Here is a 20,243-nt window from a genome sequence, read left to right on the forward strand (position 1 = left end):
GTATTAGCCAAATTCTGGGTTTGGTTGTTGGCCAAAAGAGTGTGCAGCGTACGTATGTATGTATATGTGTGTGTGTGTGTACATACGCTGCTACGAGCTTTATCGCTTGCCATTTTGGTTGTTGATAGTAAATAATTTCGATTCTTTCTGCTTTCCAATATATACATACAAATATACACACACTTGCATACACAAAAGCATTCATAAATGCCTCTTAAATGGAATGACAAAGAAATTAATAACCAAGCGGGCAAAAACCTGAAATTTTTCAAACACATTGAAAAATTATTTAACGGTTTAACTGGAATAAACCTTATCTTTTATTAGAAAGGTGGCTCATAAATCTAAAAAAAACAAAAAAAAAAAAACAAAAAAACAACAACAGAAAAATATTTTTAAAAATGGAAACGAAGTTTGAAAAAAAAATTACAAAAAACATGTTATTCAAAAATTTTTGAAACTGAAAACGGACTGTTTTCAAATTGAAGAGCAAATTCCTAAAACTTATTTTTTGCACTTTTGGGAACGAAATAGTGAAAAAACTATAAAAAAATAGATTTTTAAAAATAAAAACGAAGTCTGAAAAAAAAATTTAAAAAAAATGTTATTGAAAAATTTTTGACACTGAAAATAAAAATAAAATGAATAAAACAAAACAAAAAAAAAAAATTTTAATGAAAGCGGCGTCTGAAAAAAAATAATAAAATTATCATTGAAAAATTGTTGAAACTGAAAATGGACTGATTTCGTATTGGAGAGCAAATTCCTAAAAATTATTTTTCGCACTTTTAGGAACGAAAAGTGAAAAAAATATAAAAAAAAAAAATTTTAAATGAAAACGGCGTTTGAAAAAAAAAATAAATAAATAAAAAAAATTTCGTTGAAAAATTTTTGAAACTGAAACCGAACTGATTTCATATTGAAGAGCAAATTCCTAAAAATTTTTTTTTGCCCTTTTAGGAACGAAATAGTGAACAAAAATATAAAAAAATAGATTTTTAAAAATGAAAACGGAGTCTGAAAAAAAAAAATTAAAAAAAAGAAAATAAAAAAAAATGTCATAGAAAAATTTTTTAAACTGAAACCGAACTGATTTCATATTGAAGAGCAAATTCCTAAAAATTTTTGTTTGCCCTTTTAGGAACGAAATAGTGAAAAAAAATATAAAAACATAGATTTTTAAAAATGAAAGCGGAGTCTGAAAAAAAAACAAAAAAAATAAAAAATGTCGTTGAAAAATTTTTGAAACTGAAAATAAAAATAAAATGAATAAAACAAAAAAAAAAAAAAAAATTTTTAATGAAAACGGCATCTGAAAAAAAAATAATGAAATTATCATTGAAAAATTGTTGAAACTGAAAATGGACTGATTTCGTATTGGAGAGCAAATTCCTAAAAATTATTTTTCGCACTTTTAGGAACGAAAAGTGAAAAAAATATTAAAAAAAAATTTTAAATGAAAACGGCGTTTGAAAAAAAAAAAAATAAATAAAAAAAATGTCGTTGAAAAATTTTTGAAACTGAAACCGAACTGATTTCATATTGAAGAGCAAATTCCTAAGAATTATTTTGTGCTCTTTTAGGAACGAAATAGAGAATAGCAGATGAAGTGCGAATCTTGTCAATAAATCGCTACAAAATTTCATGGGAAAGATCCTAGTTAGTCGGGCTCATTAGACCCAGACTTACACAGGTAGAAATTATCATGGTTAGCTTAACCTAAGTTCTGAGGCGGCCGTCGAATGGACTGGTGCGTGACTACCATTCGGGAGTGCGTAGGCTCAAATCTGCGTGCATAAAATAACAAAATTATAGAACATTTTTTTTTTAACAGCGGTCGCCTCTTGACAGGCAATGGCAAGCCTTTGAGTGTATTTCTGTCATTAGAAAGCTTCTCATAGGAAACCAATTGCCGTTCGGATTCGGCTTAAAACTGTAGGTCTCTCCAACATCAAAACGCACGGCACAAATAGGAGGAGGAGACGCTCAACGGAAGTGTACGCGCCAATTATTTATTATTTTTTTTTTTTTTAGGCTAAGTTAAAACCGCGGCGAATAACTCAGCAGTCAAGTAGGAACTAAGCGTCGTTTTTACGTTATATCACGCAAAACACCCTGGTAGAACCAACCCTGTCGATTTATTTGAGAATACTGTGGAGGCGATGTTTGGACAAATCCTGCCGGGAGATGTACTCAAACCCTCCCCAGAGAGTTCGGTCGTTAGTCTCCTGAAATTTTTCTTTCCTACAGCATCTGCTGTTCTCATTATAGACCACCCCGGCCTAATGACATTGGCGCTAATAAGCCAATACCTTGCAAGAGCGCCAACGAACTGAGCGATCTCAAGCTTGGGCTTCGCTAACGCAGTGAAAATTCTTTAAAGCATTTATATTCAGGCCATTAAATCCTGATTATTTTGCAATCTGGAACCATAAGCCACCTATGATTCAATTGGTGGTAATATGGTGGCGTTAAATGTTCTTGTTTATAAACCTTTGGAGGCAGGATTGATTTTTTTGCTTGCGATAATTGAAGCCAAGAAGTGTGGCTCATTCATTTCCAGGGAAATTGTGATAATCAAGAACCCTAGAGCTAGTGAACACAAAAGGTGGAGGCTTGTATTTTCTGGTGAATAGCATCAACTCCGTTTTGTCACAGTTGACTCTGAGATCGCAACTGGCAGCCCGTCTACTAAGTGAATGAATATTAAAAAAACCAAAAAAAAAACAAAAAATGCTTAAAATGTTAAGGAGCTATTTTTCCGCGGTCTGTATGTACAAAAACAAAAACAAAAATATTTTTCCACTAGTCGTTCCAATTAAAATACACAGAAAATTTCACCAGAGCCTACAGCAAAAATCTAATTTGTCTTTTTCCTCCCTCTTGCACGATTTTTAGTCGACAGCCCGATCAGCGAATCGATGCACAAACTCTGCTTTCGATATTTCTCAAAACTTCCGATTAGCTGTTCAATAAATTTCGATGCAAATTAAATTTAAAGTGCAAAAATTATTTCAATAAACATTTTTCTGTTGCATTTAATGCTGCTCCAAGCTTTAGTCAATAGTAGCTAAAAAGTTTGGCATATCAAACTAACTAATCGAAATAATTATTTTCATTTTAGCCGAAAAGTGGAAAAGATTTTCGCAAATCATTCGCAGTTAGCTTTTTTCAAGGTTTTTCTGAAGTTAAAGTATCCCAAATATCATAACCACACCCACTGATTCATTAACCCCAACATTACTGTTGATTTAGCCTTTTATATAAAGTAACTTGCAATTAAAATCACGTGCAAAACTATTAATGGTCATATTTCGTTTTGCATTTTCAACTTTAATTAGCGCATTTATGAAAAGTCATTAATTATAAAGTTAATGGTAGCAACGTTATGCGAATTTCATTACTATTCAATTCAGAAATAGTTGAAAGTCATTACTTCGCGCATTTTTTTTTTTATTACTTTGTGGAAAAAAATGCAAAATTAGTATAAAAAAGAAAGAAATAGAAGCAACCTCCGTTCTGAGTCAATTAACTCCCTCAAGTTAATGATCTTTTCATTGACCTTTCTTGACCTTCATTTTCTAGTGCGAAAAGGCTTCAGAGATGTGACCAATATCAGACCGGCTGATTGGCTATCATAAGCGGGGTCATGACGGTGGTTTGTTAACGGCGAAACTGAGATTGTGTTGGTGATATGGGAAAGAAATCAACGCAACGCAACAACGACTGATTAGACAAGTGTGCGAATATGTGTGAAATGAGCAAGCAGAATTCTGCTGCCGAGTCGTCCACGATGTAGTGACAGCCGAAGTTACTTGCACATAGCGGATGGTCTCTACCAAGTAATCTAGCATACTCGCATAGATATAACAAAATGTGAGGTACCCTACAAGACAGCTGACTATCATATAAGCACTCATATTATCATCATCACTATCCTTATCCAACTATACATTTTCGTTCTAGCCATGGGAAAGTTCAGGTCAAGCCTTACAAGATCCAAAAGGCGCATGATGCCACACCAAATCAGCAACAAATCAGACTTGAGAGAGCGAAGGAGCTGCTTCGCGTTTTGTGAAGCATTTTAACCCAAAATGTCTCATTTGTGTGAGTAATTTTATCTCTTCTTTTGAAAAAATCTGAAAAATATTCAATTTCTGGAAGGTTAAAATACACACACCGCAAAAATATTTTCCTGCAAAATTTTAGTACCGATCTTCTTAGATGAAAATAGTGTGAGCTAACGGACAAAAGCAAGAATGATAGAAACGAGATTACGCCCATCAGAGAGTGCGTGACGTCGCTGAGTTGTACAGTGTTGCTAACTATTTCCTTTTCGCAATAAATTTAGTGCTTTTTTACACCCGAAATGCGAAAATGGTTAGGTTTGCTGTTTGTTTCCTTTTTTAATTAAAGCTACCGAAACTGTAAGTTAAAAAAAAACTGAATTATTGAACAACCGAATGTTGAAAAAGGTTACTCTGAGAATATTTTAGTGTTAATGAAAATTTTTTGGTTCTTATATGTAAAGTTTGATATTTTGAAAGTGAAAATTTAAGTTTTTGCTACTTTTAAGTTAATGCAAGAATATTAAACCTCCTTCTCTTAATTCTTCTTAACATTGAAAACCTTCTTACACATTTTAAAAAGCGTTCGAATTTACGGAATGCGAATTAAAATTATAGAGGTGTAATCGTTTCTTCAGCTCCTCAATCGTTAGTGGGACATAGGGTATCAAGAGGTGTATTCAAGTAAAAATAAGCAAAAAAAAAATATCAGAAAATACTGAAAAAACCATAACGACATTTTTACAAAAAGAGTACCTTATCTAGTTACATAACCTCGAATATAGCAAAAAAGGGGTTCTCTTAACAAAAGAGTTTCTCTTAACAAAAAACTCATAAATTAAATTCTCCATAACCACAAGGCATTTATTTACAAAAACGTAAATTTTAAAGCCAATTTGTCACGCATACAAAGTTCTTTTAGCAATTCAATAAAAATTCTGGTATTTTATTTTCTTTAAATGGGCATTTTAGTGCGTTTTTCTATCCAAAGCTAGGCAACACTGCAGTAGTGAGAGAGAAGTTTGACTGCTGAAAGGAGAAGAATACCAACACTAAGCGCCACCACGGACAATGCGTCCAGGTGCTAAAAAAAAAATAAAACTGAGTGAGTTATTTAACTAATTTCTAAAAAATGTACATATATTTTACAAAATTATAAAAAAAAAAAAAATAAATAATTGGCGCGTACACTTCTGTTAGGTGTTTGGCCGAGCTCCTCCTCCTATTTGTGGTGTGCGTTTTGATGTTGTTCCACAAATGGAGGGACCTACAGTTTCAAGCCGACTCCGAACGGCAGATATTTTTATGAGGAGCTTTTTCATGGCAGGAATACACTCGGAGGTTTGCCATTGCCTGCCGAGGGGCGACCGCTATTAGAAAAATGTTTTTATAAATTTTGCTTTCACCGAGATTCGAACCAACGACCTCTCTGTGAATTCCGAATGGTAATCACGCACCAACCCATTCGGCTACGGCGGCCGCCTATTATAAACATTACATTTTAATTTGAACCGGCTAGAAAAATGTCGTGAAGAAAGAACTAAAACTCCTAGACTAACTAACACAACAATGCTAAATCAAGTTACGAAAATGGTAATCTGGCCATACTGGTGCTAATACGACGTGACTGATTGTCAATTTCGCTGAGAGCAAAGTAACGATACCACGATAGGAGCTATCTAATTATTATTTCCCTCATGGGACAAAAGTACACCCTTAAACCTATCGACTTCACTATCTTCTCTAATAAATTATAATAAGCGGGCTGTAATGCAAATTCACGGATCATTGTATGGGGAACCAGCAAATGCAACCCCAGAGGTCTCAAGTTACTGGATTTTATCCTGTCATCCGATTTGGTCATTCAAAATACTGGCAACAAACCAACTTTTGTGACCAGAAGGAGACAAGAGGTGATTGATTTAACACTTACCAATAGGTCAGTTGGAAATCAAATCAACCGGTGGCGAGTTTTGGAAGAGGACTCTCTTTCTGATCATCATCTTATCGAATTCCGACTGCGAATTGACACAATATCAAACCTTCCGGTAGGAATCCTCGAAATGTGGACTGGGACAGGTATGGTGAGCTTGTAACAGAGCGATTACCAAACCTGAAAAAACTCAAATTAGTAGAAATGATTGAAGATGCTACTAAGAAATTAGAAGGTACTTTAATCAATTGCTTTGAGGAACTGTGCCCACTCTGGCAAAGTATTCCCCTGTCCCCTGTTCCTTGGTGGAACCCTGAACTGTCGAAGCTTCGTGTACGGTCCAGAAAACTTCTTAATAAGGCCTTAAAGACCCAAACAGAAGAAAGCTGGGCTAATCATCGACATATACAGAGAGAATATAAGAAAAAGCAAAGCCAAACTTTAAATTCTATAGAAATTTCTGCAGTAACGACGGAGAATTGAAGGAAACAACGAGACTTTGTAAGGTCCTTCATTTAGACCGCTCAGTAAGGCTAGATTCCATTCGAAAACCTGATGGTTCATACACCATTTCCAAATCGGAAACGTTTAATGCTCTACTCGAAACCCATTTTCCGGGTAGTAGAACTCTCTCTGAAGTAGAGAGTGGCATGAACAATAACGGTAGCAACGGTGGAACCTCTAGGTACAGCTGGTATATTGCGATAAGGTTGTCCTTGCCTTCCTTTGAGAACTTTAAGTCCCCTGCACCTGACAGAATATATCCAGCAATGCTTAAAAAGGAAGAGACAGGCTGATTGAGACCCTGAAAAGGATCTTCACAGCCTGTCTTTGCCATCCCAATGGCGACGCGTAAGAGTAGTATTTATTCCGAAACAAGGAAAAGATGACTATTCCCTAGCAAAAAGTTTTAGGCCAATCAGTTTGACATCGTTTGCATTGAAAAGTCTAGAACGAGTGGTGGAGAAACATATTCGAGTGGGGGTATTGCCGAGAAGTCCACTTAGTAGAAATCAACACGCTTACCAGAGTGGAAAATCATGTGAATCAGCCTTACACGATCTTGTTAGCAAGATTGAAGTCGGGCTGGAAGCTGACGAATACACAATGGGCGTGCTCGTGGGCATTGAGGGGGCTTTTGATAATGCCACTTTCGGCTCGATATGTTCTTCTGCCGAACGACACGGAGTTAATCAAACCATTGTAAAATTCAGTAAACTTCAACAATTCATTTTTTAAGGTGCACCTTAATGTACGAATATTTATATTGAATACATTACTATATATAATAAAAAAATGCATATCTTCACTGAATTGGTTGCTAATTCATTCCACTGAAATTTTATTCGTGATGCAATATACTGTAAATATGTATGTAAGTACGTATCTATGGAAATTTGCAACATATTTCTTATTGTTGTTGCTTTATTAATTGCACTTCACATGAAAAGGCACAATGGAAAATGTTACTAAGAAGAAGAAGCAGAGTAGGAAGAGGAGAACAACGCTGCCAAGCGATTCTCATGTCTACCTGCCCATTCTAGGTATTAAAAGTTTAATAAATATTCAAAAGAAATTCACTGTTAGAGAGAAGGGGAAAATAATTGATAATTACTACTACAGTAAAATATTTAACTGTTCCATCGGCACATGACGCCATGGGGAGATAAAGAGAAAATGCACTAACGCTAGGCACCCCACAGCCATCCAAATACGAGCGGGTTTATGCAGCATGCACTCAAGTGCATACACTTTTGAGTTGATAGGTGTAAGAAAAGCCATCAACGGCGAACGAACTGCAATACCGCTAGTACGAGAGTATGCACTTATCGTAGAGGAGGAAGCACTCACAGCGGTAGCAACGTGAATGAATTTGATATTTGAAATGATTGTTAAAAGCTCAGCATTTGCCGCAAGATGCACTTTTCAGCTCAATGAAATTTTTGTTGTTGTTTGTAATTCGAACTTTTGGTGTGGTTAAATGCTTCCTCTTTTTGTGACTTTTTAATAATGTGGCTTTGAATTTAATATTTCATACTTCACATGCGGTCGTGTGGTAGATGCACACACATACCTACAAATGCACTTGAGGCAATATGGAATTGCATACATTTATTGAGAGGGAGAGAGAGAGAGCGGAAGTACCGATGGAATTGCTTGAATGCATACTTGGGGAAGTTAATCGATATTACAGCTGTACCTTATTTTAAGTATGCATTTTGGGAGAGTTCATTTTGTTTCACGGCTTATACAGATCTGCACTGTAATTGCGGAATTGGGAACTTCAAATAATGAAAAGCTTCACTGAACTCAATTTACCATACAAGAAATTATTCATTAAATTGTGCAATTAGTATTGTTAAATCTATTCAAAGAAAAAATGAAAGGTTATGCAATTAAAAATAATAAAAACAAAATAAAAAATATAACAAAAAAAAAATTAAAAAAAGTATAACAAAAAATAAAACCAAATAGCATAAAAAATTTAAAATTTGTTTAAATAATCAATTTTTTTTTAACTTTTAAATCGTTAATTCAATTTGAAATCTAAACGCCTCAATTAAAATAGATGCCAGAATATATCGTCCCCTTAGTATTAAAATAGCCTATACATTTTTTGATATTTTGAGAAAATGAATTTCAAACTTTTTGTCGAAAGTAGCTCTCACTCAAATTTCGTTATGTCTGTAAATATTTATTATTTTTTGACTGACGTTTTGACCCACTTTGTGGAACTAGAATTTGACAAAATTTTGACCACATATAAAATCGACGATGGAGAATCCAAAAATTCAATAAAAAAATAATAGCCTATGAGCACATAGGCTATTGTTATACTAAGGGGACGATATTATCATCCATAAGTTTTAATGATAGCCTACGAAATTTTATTTCACTTCAATAATAGAAAATCAGCCAAGTGGTATATTTGCTTTATTATATAAATATATAATGATATATACGTATAATCGGTGTTTACACCCTTTTTGGGTGTTTGGCCGAGCTTCTTCTCCCATGCGTGCGCCTTGGTGTTGTTCCAAAAATGAAGGGTCGTACAGTTTTTAGCCAACTCTAAATGCCAAATGATTTTTTTTCTTTTTTTTATGAGCAATTTTTTCATCGCAGAAATACGATCGGAGGTTTGCCATTACCTGGCGAAGGGCTATCGTTATTGGAAAAAACTTTTTCTCTCTTTGGTGTTTCATATACGGATATTGGAACCTACGCACTCTCGAATGGTAGTTACGCACCAACTTATTCGGCCGTAAAAATAAGTCACTTAGAATACGTGAAACTCAGTTGATTGTTATAGTAAAATATGCCGAATTAACACAAAAATAATAATATTTATTATATTTTATAGATATTTTATTTATTATTAGTATTATTTCATAGTTGAATAAAGTACAAAATAAACAACAAAATTGTAACTTGAAGATACAACAACTTAGTTATTAAATGGTTAGTGTAATATTTTCTAATTTTTGCCTATTTATTGGTACTGAATAAATACTTCACTTAAGAAACTTTTACGAATTTTTTTTTTTTGTTTTTTTTTTTCTTTTACAATATTATTTATTTCTATGTACCTTCTATTTTATTTGTATTCGTATTTTACTTTTCTTTCATTAATTTAACCTTGTTTCCTTATATTTATTTTTGTTTTTGTATTTTTTATATAATTTTTTTTTTCTAGTTTTTGTATTTTTATTCTTATTCTTTATTTATTTTTTATTAGTTATATATTTTTGTTTATTTATTTTTTTATAAATATTTTTTTTTGTTTTTCGGTCTTTGTATTTGTCTTTTATTTTTATTATTTTTTTCTGTTTTTGTTCTATTTTGTTATTTATTTTAATTTTGTTATATTTTTTTTAGTATTTATTTATTCTTTTATTGTTTTTGTATTTTTTTATTATTTATTTACTATAGTACTATTTTACTTTTTACTTTTTTCTATTTTCGTAGTTTTTGTTATTAATTTATTCTTTTTTATTTGCTTATTGAGTTATTATTTTGCTTGCATTTTTATTTTTATTATTTATTTATGTTTTTTATTTATATATATTTGTATTTATATATTTAATTCATTTAATTCAATTAATAGTCTAAAAATACGGTATTTCTTACAGACTATGAAAACAGATTAATGCTAAATTAATTAATCAAAGTAAAATTAAACTTATAATTAACTAGCTTCAATTGTAATGGGTAAAAGAAAAAGATAAAATTTCTTATAACTTACAGAGGAAGATTATTCATTTTAGTAAGTCAAGAAATACAAAGTTTCTTACAGACTACATAGAACTAAGAGTATTTATATAGAAGTAGTTAACAAAATGAAAGCTTAGGAAACTAAATTAACAAAATATATTAGGTAATTATTTAGAATTTTTACAAAGGAAGAAATTTTTTAATTGGGTATTTAAATACATGTTTCGCTCTGGAAAAGTCTAGATCCAAAAGGGAGGCGAGATAGTTAATGTCGTTCTAACAAGAGGTGCTTTGGAACTATATAATGTCCTCCTAACGCCAACATGAAAAATTTTGACGCGGCGAAAGTTCCTGCAAGGAACATTAAAATGTATTCTTTCTAGAAGAAACGGGCAGTCAATTAGTCCATTAACGAGATCGAAAATAAAAGAAACTGCCTGAAACGTACCTCTGTCACTTAATGGACAGAGACTAATCAAGCGACAGTGTGAGACGTATGATGGTTTGGGGTCTGAGAAATTGAGTGAATGTAGCGCGAAACGCACAACATTTTTTTTATTTATTCTTTTTATTTATTGTTTTTAATTAATTAATTTTTTTCAGTTCTTTTTTTCTTATTATTTATGTATTCATTTTTATTTTTATATTTATATATCCAACAATATTGGATTCACACAAAATAACGACATAGTAGAAAATAAAAATTGTATCGATTTTGTGCAGAAACGCTCTACTGTCATAACGAATAACATACTCAGCTACACACCTTTTCTTTTAAAGCCCTTTCCTTTTGAAAATTTCAAAGCCCACATTTTTCGCCTTATCACATTTACTACTACCATAGCAAATTCATCTTGTTTCAAAATGTGTTGTGGTCTGGCGTCAGGCCCGCCCTCATTGATAGCTGAGTTAGCTGCTGCAGTGATATGAAACTGAAAGTCACGCTTTCGGCCTGAAACTCTCAAAATTTCCTGCGCCGCTAAATTACTTAGAATACTCTCGCGATTTTCCCTACCCAAAGGCATTTCAGTGTAGTTATTTGAAAATTCTTCAGATATTCGCATAGAAACTTTGAGCACCCACTTTTATGGCATCAGCCAATGGCAGCCCGCAGACATTTGGGAAGCTCGGGAAAATCTGTTAATTTACGCGTATTTCTCTTTTAGTTTTTCTTTCCTACTTGAATTTCTTGGCTGCAGAAATGTAAGTTTGCGTGTACATACAGACATACATGCATACAAACATACATGCATGCCCATGTGTTCAATTGTTTGTGTTGCTTTAACATTAATGTTGAGTTGCCCGCTATGAATCGGCGGTCAATTGCGGTCAATTCGTGACTGTTGTTGGCATTGTTGTTTTCGGCGTGCTTGCTTTGGCGTTGCCATTGTCGCTGCTTTACTGTCATTGCCGCATTGTGCGAACCGGTTGCACAAACGCTTCACATACATAGACACATACGCTCCAATACTAATACACTTGCGAAATTATGTAAATGTGCGCCTATTCAGTGCACAAAAATAGGAAAAAAGGAAACACGTCTCGAGAAAAATCTAATTTCATAAACCAATTTCGGTGTGATTGCATTCAAAGTGGTGCAAATCGGGTGGGTAATTGATTATCTCGCACTTGATGTCTCGAGTAACCTCAAGAGTTGACGATTATTTCGGAAGTCGAAGGTTCTTAGCTCAAATTATTTCAAAGGGATTATAAGTGTGTGTATGTTTGTGTGTGTGTATATGTGTGACTGTGTTAGGCTAAGTTGCGCTGCACATTCGTTTCGCATGCCTTGATGTTGTTCTGCAAGTGAAGGAACTTAGCCTACAGTTTCACGCCAGCCCCAAATGGCAAGGAATATTCATGAAAAATTGTAGAGGGTCGATCACTATGAAACATATCAAAACTTCTGTTCTATATATTTAAATGCGTATCCCAGTATAACAAATTAAATTCAGCAATATTCTGTAGCCCCTTTTCATAACTGCAAAGAAAATATCTGACGGGAACTGAATTTGTTTTCGTATAAAACTAAATTAGGCCTTGAATATCATTGTTAGGGCTCAGTCAGAGTTAGTTTTTGGTTTAAGTGGGAGTTACTACAAAATTAGCATCGCTAAGGGTTGAGAACTTTTTACTTCACCAATAAAGATAAAAAGAAGGGCTGCCAAACTGTTTTGCGTTCTTTTGGACTCCAAAGAGGAACGCCCAAATGCCGTGGAATACACAGAAAGCTTATTGCAGTCGATACAAATCATTTTTTTCTTCACTAGTTAAGTTATTCATATCCTTACAAAGAAAAAGGTTTTATTTTTTTCCACACATTAAAATTTCAATTCTACGAGTAGCAAATCGAATGTCGGAAGGCTTTCGCAAGCAGTAATCTTTTCTTAGTTCTGATGGTTAGAAATGGAATACCCAGGAGGCAAAAATCAACGTTTTCGACACCTGCTCTTCCTTGCTATGATTGAGGTCAAGAAGCTGCTGAAGCAGCCCGGGACATTTACGACGTGTCTGGAGAAGTTGTCGTAGGCGAGTCTATAGCACGGAAATGGCTCTCAAAGTTCAAAAATAGCGACTTTGACGACGATGATACGACCCGCAACGGAAGACCTTCTGAATTCGATGAACAACGTCTCAAATCACTTTTGAAGGCGACTTTCGTTCGGTCTCCAAACCAATCGTGAATTGGCGTAAAAAATGAACTGCGATCATGAAAAAATTCTCAACTACTTTCATTCAATGGGATTTACCGAAAAATTGGAGCCTGGCTGCCTCACGAGCTCAAAGAAAAAAACAAACAAAGTCGCTATCAAATTTCTTCACGGCAGCTCACCCTACATAGAGCAACACGCTATCATAAACAGCACTTTTTGTGCCGAATCGTCACGTGAGAAGAGAAAGGGTACCTATACATCAATATGAAGCAAAGAAAATAGCGGCTGGCTCCAGGAGATACGTCAAAGGCGACACTCAAACCGGATCTTCATCCAAAGATGATCATGAAATGTATTTGGTGGGACTGGCAGGGAATGGTGCACTGGGAAATGCTCGAAAATAATGTCTTGGTCTAAAAGGTACTCTACATTGCCCAGCTACACCGCGTGAATGAGGCTATACGACTGAAAAGATCTGATTGTCATAGTCAAACCATACTTCTTCACCAGAACGCCAGGCTCCATGTTGCACAAGTCGTCAAAGGTGCACTCCAGGAGCCCAAATGGGAGCTCATTTATCATCTGCCGTATTCTCCGGACCTTGCACCGACCGACTACCATCTTTTCCACTCCATGTCAAACCATATGAAGGACGTTACCTTCAATAACAAAGAGGTCCTTAAAAGCAGGCTAAACAAATTCCTTTACACCAGACCAGGCGATTTTTGGCGGACCGGCATCAACAAATTGGTCGGGAGGTGGGAGGAGGTTGTAAACAGCCTGGCAAAGTATCATCGTCCCGGAGCTAAAGATCGGCCATAAAATAGTTTTTAACCGTTTGCACAAAGCTGGATTCAAAAAGAAGCTCGATGTTGGGGTGTCACAACAATTAATGCCAAAACACATGACGGATCGAATATCCATCTGCGAAGTCTTGACCAACCGAAATGAGATCGATCCATTTCTTAAATGGATGGTGGATGGATGGTGACTGGGGATGAGAAATGGGTTAGATTAGATTAGATTAGATTTGTGGGGGGTTGGATACATTTCAGTAGAAAGAATAGAGAGATAGGAAAGATAAAATGTGGGTGATAAAACGAAAAAATTAGTTTGAGGTCACTCTACCACAAATCTCTTGGACTCATTGATGAATCTTAAGATATCCACAAAAGGAAGAGTATGAACTTTATCCGTACTCAATACATCGCAACCCAACATCCTAAGTCCGATTCTGGAAAGCGCCGGTCAGCTACAGAGAAAATGGTCTGCAGTGTCGTCATCCTCAAGACAGGAAAGGCATATCGGACTGTCGACGACCGCCATGGTAGACATTTGCTGACCACAGGCGTTGGGCCCTGTGATTACACCCATCAGAACTATCAAGCCCTTTCCACTCAGTTTTAGGAGAAAAATCGCTAGTTTCCTGTTTGGTTCCTTCACAAAGCACTTGGCTACTCTGCTCGAGTTCAACCAAGACCAACGTCCCCTATGCGTAGACCTCATGAAGTCGTCAAACCATAGTTGAATCGATGCAGAATTGGCATCTAGAAAGGGTTTAGAAATAGATCACATACGAAAATGTTGTGCGAAAAACGGTCGTCGTCAAAGCGTGATGAAGCAGCTCAAACCAGGACTAACGGCCAGTAAGTTTCTACCGTGTATTTGGTGAGGATTGAAAGAAATCATTTATTATGTGCTGCTTCCATATGGCCAAACACATAATTCAGATCTCTACTCTCAACAACTGGACCGTTTGAAGCTAGCGATTGACCAGAAATGGCCAGAATTGGCCAACAGAAGAGGTGTTGTGTTCCTTTGGGGCAACGCAAGGCTACACATATCTGTAGTGACACACCAAAAACTCCGGGAGCTTGGTTGGGAAGTTTTAATGCATCCACCATACAGTCCGTAGTTGGCACCAAGCAAATTACCACCTTATTCTCTCATTGTAAAACTTCCGGAGTAATGAGAAGTTGGTTTCGAGGGAAGATTGTGAAATTGGTTACTAGATTTTTTCACCAATAAGAACGAAGATTTCGATGAGAGAGGCATTATGAATCTTCCCTTAAAATGGCAACAAATTATAAAGGGTTTTCCAATAACAGGTGTTATTTAGAATAGCCCGCTATTTCGGTGGATGTCACTTTCGATGCTGTAATTTTTTTGATATTTGACAAGCAGAAAATACTGACTCAAGAACTAAAGCCTCTTGACCATTTCAAGCGTCGTCAATGGTCAGAATGGTAGCAGGAAATGGCCGTATTTTTTCCAAAATCTGTTCGATATCGTGCATCGCCATTAGGCCGATATTTTGTTCCATACGTAATTGAACCATACCAATATTATCATAATAAAGAGAAATGATAATAATTTCTTAAAAAAATTTTATTTTATTCAAAATCAACACCGGCCCTTGAAACTTAACCACCCTTTATAATGGATTTCTCTTGCCTCAACCTAAATTTGATTAGGCACATCCCACTCGCCACATTTACGCCATAGGTTGGAAAATGTTAAAACACGTGTGTTTGTGATATTTAAAAATTTCTTTTAATCACTTACTCGAGTAAACAGCAGCGCCTTGCGCAGCCACAACTGCATTGGCCATAGCCAACAATGACAAAATTCCGATTAATGATATGTGAAAAATTGTCGAAAAACTGTGTTTTTTCATTTCACAATTTGACGTATTTCGTTTACGCTTTTCAATATCAAATTGACTGCCATCGTACACCCGATTTTTAACAGTTTTGTTATTGTTGTAGTAGCTGCTGCTGCTGTTGCGATTGCAGCAGCTGTCATCGAACGCAACCCGTCGAGTAACCATTTCGCTATTTACTTTGCTTATATACATATTTTGTTGTTGTTGTTGCACAGCTTTTTTTTATTTCTATTTTTTTTTACTTATTTTTTATTGCTTCCTTTGTTTATTCTTCTTTCTGATTTTTTATGTGTCGACTATTTTTTGCACACACACACACCTATGTTTCTTTTTTTTCGTGTCGCGAATTAATTAAAATTGCAAATTTTTAATTTTTTCACGTTAATAAAAAATAACGAAACCAAAACAGATTTGCAATGTTGCTTTGAAGACTTTGGGTTTTCGGAATTTCGCTTTGACAATTTTTTTAATTTATGTACAATCAAAAATGCAAAACTCGTCGAAGTTGTTGTTCTCGTTATTACTGTTAATTCACAACGCAGCTTTTCGTTAATTACAGTTTTTTTGGTTTTTTGTGTTTTTTTTTTGCTAATAAAATATCGATATTCAAAAGCTTGCAGCTTTCGCGCACAATTAACACAAACAAACTAACACAAACAGCTTAAAAACTGCGGTCAAATAAAAATTCACACAAAAATCTCACAATAAATTTGCAGAAATTAACTTTAACGCCCAACAATTTTAACAGGCAATCCCCCGAGTAATAAACAATTAACGATTATTTTTTTTTCTTTAACATATCATTTTCATAATTTCGCACTTTAAACAGTTAACTGCGCGCATTGTAATTTTCTCAATTTGTCGTAATAATGCAAATATGTTTGGAAATTCAATTCGTTTTAATTGGCGTTCAGCATTTGTAAGCCGGAATCGCTGTTTGGACGATTCGTCGTCGTTGCTTCGTTCGCCGTCAACGTGTTCGCCTCCGCTTGATGTTCACTCACGCCGAGTATCAGATTCCAACTGAGTTGAGCTCACCTTTTCGACGATCACAAATGTTGCCAGTTTTTCGTGGCGGCAAACAACAACTAATTGACAATAACAAAAAAAAAACATTAAGCAACACACAAGCAAAAATTGCAAAGGTAAATATAATACTAAGATAAAACGAATAGGTATATGTGTGTACATATTGTACATACATACATACATAGGCATACCACACTACACTCGTGCATACTCGTCCCCAGCCAGTGTACGAATACAGATCTTGTCTTTAACAACAGCATTATTACGATCACGTTTCACACGAGTAAGTCTTGTTTAGCCGACCAGGCGAATCATAATGATAGTTGGCTTCATCTGAATCGTAGGCACTCACTTGCTCAGCGTCATCACCATTATTGGGATGATCATCAACTGTGCGCTGGCAACAAGATGTGGAGTGTATGATTACTAAAAAGAGCGAAACATACGTTGCCCACAACGTGAATACTACTAATCGCATGTAAATGATACGATGAGAATGGCGGGAGAGCACGAGTGCGCTCTTTTACTTTGCTGGCATTCATAAGAGCGCGAAATTACAAATATTTAATTTAAATACTCGTACTTGCACCTTGCGTTTTGTTTATATCAGCGCTGTGTTTCTATGGGCAATTAAAAGATGATTAAATAAATAAATATATTTTTAATATTTCCCGGAATCAGGTGGATTGCTATAAGCAAAATATTCCCAGAAGTTATCGGAAATTAAAGAGTTTACCGCAAAGTTTGTGCACGTGGGGGTGTTTGCTCGAGTGATGCTCTTTTATCTATTTTGCATTTTTTTTGATTTTGTTGTATTTGGATGTCATTCAAAGTTAGTGATGAGCAAATTTGTAGAAGATAATTTTGTGAATAAACTTTTATATGAAATGTAATATATTAATGCTTCACATTACTAGCGCCATGCCTCGGTTGTTTTTCAAATATCCTTAATAGGTTAGGTTAGATTGGTATGGTTGCCCAGGGAATGGGTATAGTTAGACGAAGAAAGATTCGTCCTTTGTGATACCATTATGAAGGGGGTGAGGTGAGAGAGAAAGACCGAGGGGATGCAGGGAGAGGGCGGGGAGAGGTGGTGCTGGGATGGCGGATTACGAACGATGACTATGTTTGCGTCAATCACTTTATGCTGCTGATGAAATTCATCAGATTTTTAATGTCAACGCCAGCTATATCAGCATGCGTGGCAAAGAAGTAGCAGCCAAAATTCCTAGATCTTAGCCCCGTCAGAGCAGGGCAGCTGAGGAGAAGCTGCTGAGATGATTCCTCCTCATCCTCCATACATTCAGCGCAAAAAGGACTCGAGGTGATTCCAAGTCTCACAGCATGCATTCCTCGCGCATTGTGTCCTGTGAGAGAACCCACGAGATTAGAGAGCTGATATTTTGTCAGCCTCAGAAGCTCGCCCGAGCACCTCCGGTCCACACGTGGCCAGAAGGACTACGCGACCTTGCACGGTTGTGTACTTGCCCAGCGCTCGCTGAGTTTGTGCGATGCCCATATTTTCAGGAGCAGACCGCAGGTAGTCTCGCGGAGGGTTCAGTCAGAGGACTTTTGCCACCCTATTTTTTTTAGTTAATTAATTTTTACTTCATTTGGAGTTAAAATGCAATATTTATCCGCTGGTTACATATTTTCGTGGCCACGCAAATTTGCACTTCATGAAAATAAGCGAATCTGAGTAACAGGCCTTTTAAACTCACAGGGAAGCAGTGAAGTCATTTAAAAATAGTCGAAATTTCAATAATATCTCAAAATTTTTCCAGCGGCACCAGGAGATCGATAGAGGCAGCGTACCTATTATAATGGCCGTATGTGTAAGTTTGCCATGTTCTTATAAGCAAATAATAGATTTTTTTGCTGCTTTCAATTAAAACAAACAACAATTAGTAATGAATTCATTTAATTATTGCGCCAAGCATCTTGTTTTTCTTCATCTATTTTTCTCTTTTTGTGTGCATACAAAAATAAGTCGACAAAAAACTGGCAACCAACGCTTAGCGAACGAAAACAAGTACAGTGGATACGATGGCCACCACTCCCCACCTTGCCAAACAACAGTCGGCAGTCCAACCAAGTGACACTTAATTTGGGCGACCAACGCAAATGTCACACTTACTGACGGTGGTGGGCTAAAACGCTTGAGAAAATGCGCATATTTTAGCTACTCAAAGTAAATATGAATCGCGCATGCGCAACCCCGCACGGCATTAATAAGAAGAAAAAAATGTAAATGTGGGTTGGCGCCTCTACTGCTGCTCGGCTGCGGTGCTTTGCGCTTGTTTACAAAAGCGTTTTATTGCACACCTACTTGCATACACTTTTCGATGCATGTCATAATATTTTTTTTGGGCAATTTTTTTATGCAAAAGAGTTTTATGATTCCTCTTTTATAGTAAACAAAAAAAAAATCAAAATTAAATGTCGCAAACATCGCGTGCGCTTTTATTAACAATCTAAAGTAGCACCTAATTTTTATGCCTGTTGACTTTTGACAAAATACTAGGTGGTTCAATAAGTTTTGCAGTTCGAAAGGAGAGAGCGTTACCACTAAATTTTTATATGAACGCATGGAAGTTTCATTTCAATACGTCAATTCATTCTTTGTTTAAAAACTATTTAGTAGCGATGTGTCACTGTATTTTCTACAATGGAAAAAATCAAGTATCGTGCAGTGATTGAATTTTTATTTTTTGACGGTTTAAAGGCAATGGAAACTTATGGACGAATGGAACGAATATTGGAAGTGTATAAGCACTTTTCGCCATCATTTTTTCCCCCCCTTGTTCACTGCTCTCGTTAGCATAGGGCCTCGACAAGACTCAGTCTTACGTTGGTTTCGTTAATCTGTTTTAATTTCTGACAGGGTAGGTGATTAGCCTGCCGCCACCAGTCCTAAGTAGTGGGAATGCCCACCTGTCGTTGCTTAGGAACAACGTCTTCTTACTGCTTGGAGCGCCATCTGTGTTTAACATTTTTCTGGCAGAAGGATCGCACAGATGGTTAGGAATTTCGTGTGTGTGCGCTACTACCGCAGTTGCCTGCTTCCTCTCGCTGGCGCCACTGATGCTATGTGTAACTGTGTCTTTTTCTTTTTGTTTGTGGTTTGTTTTAGCAGCCACAATGTAAGTAACGCGCTGACATTTGTACAGGAGTAAGAATTGAAAGAATACGTTTTTGGGGTTGAGGAATGAGACATTTTTTTTAGTTTTGTTAGAGGCCCTAGGTACCTCATTCGGCAGTGTAAGCAATATTTTTAATATATTTAAGAAATCGGATTTCGGCGAGCCCGAAAAAACAGTTGGTACGACGACAGAAGAAACGAGAGGACGAGATACGTGAGAGTGAGTAGCTTGAGATGCTGGCCAATAGGAACAACGCCCGAAGATTCTAGCAGTAAGCGCGGCGGCTTACAGAAGGTTTCAAGACCGGGGCGTTTTCCTGTAAGAACAAAGACGACGATCTGGTGACCGACATTCATTCTTAAATTATGGAGGGAACACTTCTCGAACCTGTTAAACAGTGACAGCTGCGCATGTCACAGAGAATGTGATGTGAAGATCCCGATACCCCAATCGTTGACGACGGAATTGTCGTTCCTCTACTCGATCATGACGAGGTGAGAATAGCGATAACGCGGCTAAAGAACAATAAAGCCGCGG

The 20,243-nt window shown here is 36.0% G+C and overlaps 1 protein-coding gene across 1 annotated transcript in view; it reads right to left on the reverse strand.

Annotated features, from left to right (window-relative positions):
- The window catches only part of LOC128868083 (uncharacterized), a 106,438-nt gene extending 89,816 nt beyond the window's left edge, over nt 1–16,622 (reverse strand). Inside the window, exon 1 of the mRNA XM_054109815.1 lies at nt 15,435–16,622. Within this exon, the coding sequence (XP_053965790.1) occupies nt 15,435–15,726 (292 nt within the window). The 5' untranslated portion in view covers nt 15,727–16,622. The remainder of the gene's footprint in view (nt 1–15,434) is intronic.
- Between the last annotated feature and the right edge of the window lie 3,621 nt (nt 16,623–20,243).

Source organism: Anastrepha ludens, chromosome 6, assembly GCF_028408465.1.
Source record: "Anastrepha ludens isolate Willacy chromosome 6, idAnaLude1.1, whole genome shotgun sequence".
Lineage (NCBI taxonomy): Eukaryota > Metazoa > Arthropoda > Insecta > Diptera > Tephritidae > Anastrepha > Anastrepha ludens.